The sequence below is a fragment of the Haliotis rubra genome, unplaced genomic scaffold (assembly GCF_003918875.1).
Source record: "Haliotis rubra isolate DU_JTF1 unplaced genomic scaffold, ASM391887v1 Scf22, whole genome shotgun sequence".
In the NCBI taxonomy this organism is placed as follows: domain Eukaryota; kingdom Metazoa; phylum Mollusca; class Gastropoda; order Lepetellida; family Haliotidae; genus Haliotis; species Haliotis rubra.
The window spans coordinates 2,133,613-2,141,702 of NW_025766225.1; the positions used below are offsets into that span (position 1 = coordinate 2,133,613).

An 8,090-nucleotide genomic window follows, 5' to 3' on the forward strand; every position below is an offset into this window, starting at 1 on the left:
ACCAATTGTGCTACCTTAGATGAACAAGACACATCTGCCCATTAGCGGAGGCGGATCGATAGAGTTTCCCAGTAGAACAGCCATGAGTGTAAATTGCAAGTCTGTCAACTTGATTCATTATGATGCCGAAACATCGTGTTAAAATATGGATAACAGACACCTTGTTAAGATCTGAATGTCAGACATATTCTGTTTGATTGGCATTTAGAAGTTGGTGACTAATAAGAAGGTAAGATTGTTTATGGATAACGTCGCATCATATATAATAAAAGAAGTTGTTATCCATAAACAATCTTACTTTCTTGTCAGAAATATTGTTAACTTGGTCAATAACACAGATGCAAAAATATATTGCTAAGACACGAATGTTAGAAATCAAACATCAAGTTGAGATTCAAGGTTAGAAATGGTCCCCCACAACCGTTGTTGTTTATAGGAGACTGTTTTATCAACTACGTTGTCAGGCTCAGATGCAAGGTATAAATGAATAACATGTTATAGTGGATCTCTGTCACAATATCAATCACGGGATTGTCTGGTTCAGATGGGATTATTTACACTGACAGGGACGTAGCAACCATTATAAAAGAAAGTCCGGGCTTACAAATGATTTTTGCTAAAGATCACCATGAAAGTAGGACAAGCTACGGAAGCCCATTAGGGCCACTGATATTTTTTTATTATCTTGAACATTCAAGATATTAAGTTGAAAATTCAAGATATTTAGTTGAAAATTCAAGATATTAAGTTGAAAATTCAAGATATTAAGTTGAAAATTTAAGATAATAAGTTGAAAATTCAAGATATTTAGTTGAAAATTCAAGATATTAAGTTGAAAATTCAAGATATTAAGTTGAAAAATTCAAGATATTAAGTTGAAAATTCAAGATATTTAGTTGAAAATTCAAGATATTAAGTTGAAAATTCAAGATATTTAGTTGAAAATTCAAGATATTAAGTTGAAAAATCAAGATATTTAGTTGAAAATTCAAGATATTAAGTTGAAAAATTCAAGATATTAAGTTGAACATTCAAGATATTAAGTTGAAAATTCAAGATATTAAGTTGAAAATTCAAGATATTTAGTTGAAAATTCAAGATATTAAGTTGAAAATTTAAGATAATAAGTTGAAAATTCAAGATATTTAGTTGAAAATTCAAGATATTAAGTTGAAAATTCAAGATATTAAGTTGAAAAATTCAAGATATTAAGTTGAAAATTCAAGATATTTAGTTGAAAATTCAAGATATTAAGTTGAAAATTTAGTTGAAAATTCAAGATATTAAGTTGAAAATTCAAGATATTAAATTGAAAATTCAAGATATTTAGTTGAAAATTCAAGATATTAAGTTGAAAATTCAAGATATGAAGTTGAAAATTCAAGATATTAAGTTGAAAATTCAAGATATTTAGTTGAAAATTCAGCCTGACCACTGTCCATGTGTCTGGAATATTGCTGAAACATTCCAACCACCCTTTATGGGGTAAAGCTTCCCTAACCAAAGCAGAACCCTCTTGCTGACATTTGTTTCCAAATATTACATCATTACAACATGTCCATCTCATTGATAGACAGCCTTGTATAGAGAACAGGCTCCAACTGAAATCAGACTTGTGTAGAGGTAGGGATTTGCATTAATTGTGTTTGACAAATACAAAGTTCTGCATTGACTTCCACTTGGGAGGTATATTGATTCTTACAAAGTTCATCCATTGAATGAAGGAAATAAATATCACATGTATCATGTGCCCAAGTATTGAATCAATACTGACATGAGTGAGTGAGTGAGTTTAGTCTTACGCCACACTCAGCAATATTCCAGCTATATGGCGGCAGTCTGTAAATAATCGAGTCTGGACCATGAGCATTGATCTACACAACCGAGCCAGCGAGCCTGACCACCCGATCCCGTTAGTCGCCTCTTACGACAAGCATGGGTTACTGAAGGTTCATTCTAACCCGGACCTTCACGGGTGAGTGAGTGAGTTTAGTCTTACGCCGCACTCAGCAATATTCCAGCTATATGGCGGCAGTCTGTAAATAATCGAGTCTGGACCATGAGCATCGATCAACACAACCGAGCCAGCAAGCCTGACCACCCGATCCCATTAGTCGCCTCTTACGACAAGCATGGGTTACTGAAGGTTCATTCTAACCCGGACCTTCACAGGTGAGTGAGTGAGTTTAGTCTTACGCAGCACTCACCAATATTCCAGCTATATGGCGGCAGTCTGTAAATAATCGAGTCTGAACCATGAGCATCGATCTACACAACCGAGCCAGCGAGCCTGACTACCCGATCCCGTAAGTCGCCTCTTACGACAAGCATGGGTTACTGAAGGTTCATTCTAACCCGGACCTTCACGAGTGAGTGAGTGAGTTTAGTTTTACGCCACTTTTGGCAATATTCCAGCAATATCACGGCAAGGGACACCAGAAATGGGCTTCACACATTGTACCCATGTGGAGAATCGAACCCAGGACTTCGGCATGATGAGTGAACCCTTTAACCACTAGGCTACCCCACTGCCCCACTCTATGAAAGAGTTCTTACTACAGGCTACAGCATGTGCAAACTACAGGCTACAGCATGTGCAAACTATACATGTAACTCTCACATCACAACATCAAACCAACATGGCACCGATAACAGTGAAGCACTAAAAGACACTGCACTTAACAACCTTTCAACGTTGATGCCTTGAAACTCTGGAGAGTTTCACACATTTGAAGATCATGGCAGCAGCTGTATGAACACCTGCTCAAAAACTACCTCGTTAAATTGAATTCAAAATGTAAAGTGGGGTCTCCCTTGCACTCCACACTGAGCTTTTTCTGGAATAATGTCACATATCCACTGCAGAACAATGTAACAAGACCTAGCATTCAACAACATTACAGGGAAATCCTGTTGAACTCAATTATCTGTGTATCACTGGAGACAAGGCCACTTTATCGTCTCAGCACAATCATTACAACCATAACTCTTCGTACAACAGACCCCTGTCAGTCTAAAACCTGTATAATCTGGAAGGACCTGGTTTTGAAATATATATACATACGGAACATTTATTCTACATTGCCAGACCTTTCTCATCGCTGTCTTCTTTTATTTTTTTGTTATTGATTTATTTTGTATTTATTTTTATTTATTTTTGATTTTTTTTTTCTTCTTCTTCTTTTTAATTTTTTATATTTATTTATTTATTTATTTTAAATTATTCTATTTTTTTTTTTTTTTTTTTTAATTTTTTTTTTTTTTGGGGAGGGGGTTAATACATTTTGTTTGTCAAACATTTGTTCATCAGCAGAGATTTGTTTATGTAGGATGGATCGTACACCAGAATGCCAATGCCAGTGTAGGGATTTGCAAACAGTAGTTTCATGGATCAAAATTAGTAGTTTGACCATAAAATTAGTAGTCTACAAAATACTTAAAATAATGATGTATTATGAGAAAGATAATATGACACTAATCAAGAGTGAAGCTTTAATTTCAGATACCTCAAACAGCAGTTTTCCAATATCATCATTACATTTCCTCTTGTCTCTTTTTGGCAAAAAAGTATTTAATTGACGAAAATATATGTTTTGTATATCCAAATTTTAATGAATATTCTTCAAATGTCTGGTGCTATCGTATTGGCATAGTTTGAGGCTAAAGTTTGTAGCGACTATGATAAAATCGTAGGGGTTGGCATCTCTGCATACATGATTCTTTTAATCATCAGGGGCATTGGGGTAGCCTAGTGGTTAAAGCATTCAATCGTCACACCAAAGACCCGGGTTCGATTCCCCACATGGGTACAATGTCTAAAGCCCATTTCTGGTGTCCCCAGTGTGATGCTGCTGGAATATTGCTAAAAGCGGAGTAAAACTAAACTCACACATTTTAATTATCATGAAATTTGATTTGGATGAGAAGGTGACAAAGAAAATCTGGGCCTACTGTGTCCTTATAAAAATAAAAATATAAAGAGAATCTGTTTTAGTGATATAAATCCCTCAGATTATTCATATTGTCAAACTATCTTTACGGTCCGCAGGATTAAAACATTTCATCATATTTTCTCTCCCTGACTTTTCAATTCTGATTTTTGTAAATTTATCTAAATTCGTTATTTTTGGATCTGTAAATAGAAACAGATCTGTAAAAGGAAGCGAAATAAAATGCAAGCCCTCACCATGACAAACATGACTACTTGCTCAGACCATATGTAAATCTGGTTGACGACAGCCAATTGTTTGACAGTTTTAAGTCGTCAGAACAAAGTCAGTTAGAGTGCAAGTCCAACCTTGAAGCATGCCTCTCGAGCACAAGATCCTGGATGTCTGCTAACAAGCTGAAACTTAACGACTATAAAACAGAAACAATGGTCATCTCCACAATCTCAAGACAACGAAACCTTATCATCAAAGATATCTCCATTGGGCAATCTTCGATTCCTTTTTCTCCTCTTGTGAAAAACCTTGGCGTTCTTTTGGACTCAAACCTCAGCATGGACAAGCAAATAAATCATCTAGTAAAGACCTGCCACTACCATCTGAAGAACATCGGCAGCATCCGCAGAAAGTCCTAACAAAAGAAGCCACTGCCACCCTTGTGCGGACACTGATTTTATCCCGCCTGGATTACTGCAACAGTTTACTGTTTGGCATCTCTTCCTCTCAACTCCATCGCCTTCAGAAAATCCAGAACAAAGCTGCACGCATCATCACTCTCACCAGTCCTCGCTGTCACATCTCTCCCATCCTAAACTCTCTACACTGGCTCAGATTCGCGAAAGGATTGATTTCAAGATTCTCTGCCTCACCTACCAGTCTTTCTACAACTCAGGACCTTCCTACCTTCAAGACCTTCTGACACATTACTCTCCAGAAAGAACCCTGCGCCATCACAACAACTGTTACTTGCTGTCCCGAGCTACAGTCTCAAATCATTTGGCTCAAGGACCTTTTCATATGCAGCAGCTTCTCTGTGGAACTCTCTCCCTATCGAGTTAAAATCATCTCCTTCCCTAAGTACATTCAAAACACGACTAAAGACTCATCTATTTCTTCGCTACAAGTGACTTCCAATCATCCGTACCTGCCAACTGTATATAGTTTTAACTTGAGCTCAGGAAGCGCTTTGAGCATATCCCTGTGACGTGGAAAGGCTCTATATAAATGGCCTATTATTATTATTATTATTATAATACCAAGAACAGGTGTTCCTTAAATTGTTTTGAGAAGTATATGTTAACCACTGGGAGGTGATGGGAAACGTGAGCCACCTTTTCACGGCAATCATTACATGTTTTTCAAAGACACAAATCAACACACAAATAAGTTTTGAATTGGCAATTAGAACGCTCTTACTATACTTCATTGTCAGAATGTACATCCAAAACATTATCCCAATATATATATAAATATAAACTAGGATTTTAATGAACGTCAGACTTGTATTTTCCTGTTTACTGGATGTCTCTGGGGTTGTTTTGTTCAAAATAGTTTTTGATGCAAGAAAACAACAAAATTATGAATAATATCTTTGCAGTTTGATCTTATGTTTTATTACAGAAATAACATATTGTAATGTCATATCTTTACACACAGTGAATGTTTAACGACACTGAACCCCCAGACATTGCCTCTTGTAACATTTAAAGACCTTTCCTTTTAAATGTAAGGACTTAAAAGGCCACACTGCACATCACAAGGCCTTTCTAGTATGTGAGACAGTTCATATATATATAGTCACTCTGAAATACCTAGCTGACTTAGCCCTGGATATACTATCAACTGACAATATTTCAAATGACTTTCAAATGACTCAGTTTATACTTTCAAATACATCCATAATACTCATCCAGTCAAACAAATGGCGTAATACATTTATCATCTACAAATTATTTTGTACAAAAAGATCGTCAGGACCCAAGGGATTCTGGGATCTGTCTGACCTTGAACCTCCACCTCTATCAGCTGTCTGGAGTAGAGAATTATCGGTGCTTGAACACAAGGTATCCAACTGACCACACACTACTCCAGAATCTACTCACCTCGGCATCCATGAAATGGCCGACATGTCTGGTGGAATCCAGTGAGTTTAGTTTATCATCTGGCTGTAGAGAAACGGGGAATCTATAGTACCCATACAATGGTCTCACGTAACAGTAGAGCTTGGTGCAGCAGTTACATTGATTGTGCTCTAAGCCTGTCTACATCACCACGAGAATGACCACATCGCTCGGTGCATCCAAGTTGGCTTTACTCTTCCATCCACACCATACTCAGAGCATAATGAGGAAAAGCTTCCCAGTTCAACGTTAGTCAAACTCTTGTGCTTCTTCCATGTTGTTTATCTGCTTTATTTTACTTCCTTATGGGACGTCTGTTCGGAATACACCTCCTGGTACACATCTACACTTCAGCCTCAAACAGGAATTATTTCCAATTCAGACTCTGACAAGTGTCAAAGTGTTATGTGTGGCAGTGGTTTTTTTATTTGAGTTAATTCATTCATATTTTGCTTCCATAATAAACAGTCTTGTTTGAGACACCATCTGTCTGTTTACAACTGCACGTTCTTCTAGCATGTTACACAGGACTCAAGATTCCTGCTTTCCTTTTCCTTATCACATGGATTGGATTAGCATTGTATTATCATCACAGTAATTATCATCAGATTCCACACAGTTTCACATTCAGTAGTTTCTACTTCCCCTCGACCCTCCACAAACACAACCCTCTCAGTCACACAGTTTCCATGATACAAAAACATTATCAGTTCCTATTCATATTTCAGAGCAGAACGCATGTATACCTTATTAAATCTAAATCTTTCCGATCACTCTCATAAAATCCATTGGTTTTGTCAATCCCACAGACAGACGGCATACAGACAGTTCATACCGGAAAGCTCCGTATTCACCACATCAGCAGACGTTAGTACAGTTGGGGGATATTATAGAATTGGCCGACATGAGGAGCTAGGTAAAGGTATAAATACACATAGCGTCAACAAAGCATCGCTGATGTACATCAGTGTAACGGTGTTTCGGTACGGAAATTGTGCAGGGCATCCTTCCTCGTTGACATCATCAGTATCAGGGATGACAGTGCTTGACCAAGGCTTTCACCGTGGCCTTGAAACACTCTTAGTAAACAACTCTTACCTCATTCAAAATTTGATTATAATAAGTTCTCATTTGTTAATTCAAATTTGGTTAAAATAATATTTTTTTAAATGAATTATAAGTAATAATAAAAACTATAGGAGCTGTGTCTTCTCTATATCTCTTTCTTGGTCCTGTGGCAAGTGAAACACAAGTCTCAGTGTCGTTACTTTAGTTGTAGTGCTAACATGAACTGGCAGCTTGTACTAACACTTGCTGCATACAGTGGGTGAAATATATGCTACTAAGAATGGAGTATAAACACTTCAGAAATTAAAAAAATAAAATTAATCAAGTAAAATTACAAAGATCACCTAAACAAATATAGATTATCCTTAACTTCTTCATTACAAATGATTCTTAATATATATCTTGTATTTGTAATTTTGTAATTCTATTTAATAAAAAAGTTTTGCCACACATGTAGGTTATTTTAATAAATTTTGTAATTGGCACAACTGTGAAAGGGTTAAAAGTAGGTAGAGTTATATCTTTTCAGACATTTTGATTAATATTAACAATATAATTGTCTTGAATCATTATTTCTGGGATATGTGTATTATCAGATATGAATAAAGAAGGTGCAACCAGTACCTTACAGTCTATGTCAGCATTTAGCTCCTCTTTAGAAAATGGTTTTGATTTTAAACCAATTTTAGAACAATTTCTAAATTATACTTCTAATAATTCATAATATCTCATATCATCCTGACACTTGAATGTGGTATTAACCATCATAACTACCGACATTATAGCTACAAAGTAAATACATCCCACGTGCCAGTGTACCGTATAAGGGAGTGCATATATGTGAAACAGGTCATGATTTCAGGCTGTGTTGCATTTCAGACAACCCAAATTACAGAGGAGTCTAATAATGGATCCATTAGTGAGGTCACACTGACCTCGTTGCCACGCATGTCCC

At 36.4% G+C, this 8,090-nt stretch overlaps 1 protein-coding gene across 1 annotated transcript in view; it reads right to left on the bottom strand.

The window, feature by feature from the left end:
* The window catches only part of LOC124277307 (phosphatidylinositol 3,4,5-trisphosphate 5-phosphatase 2A-like), a 64,049-nt gene extending 57,113 nt beyond the window's left edge, over positions 1-6,936 (bottom strand). Inside the window, 1 exon segment of the mRNA XM_046712958.1 lies at positions 6,050-6,936. Coding sequence (XP_046568914.1) covers positions 6,050-6,075 — 26 coding nt within the window. The 5' untranslated portion in view covers positions 6,076-6,936.
* Between the last annotated feature and the right edge of the window lie 1,154 nt (positions 6,937-8,090).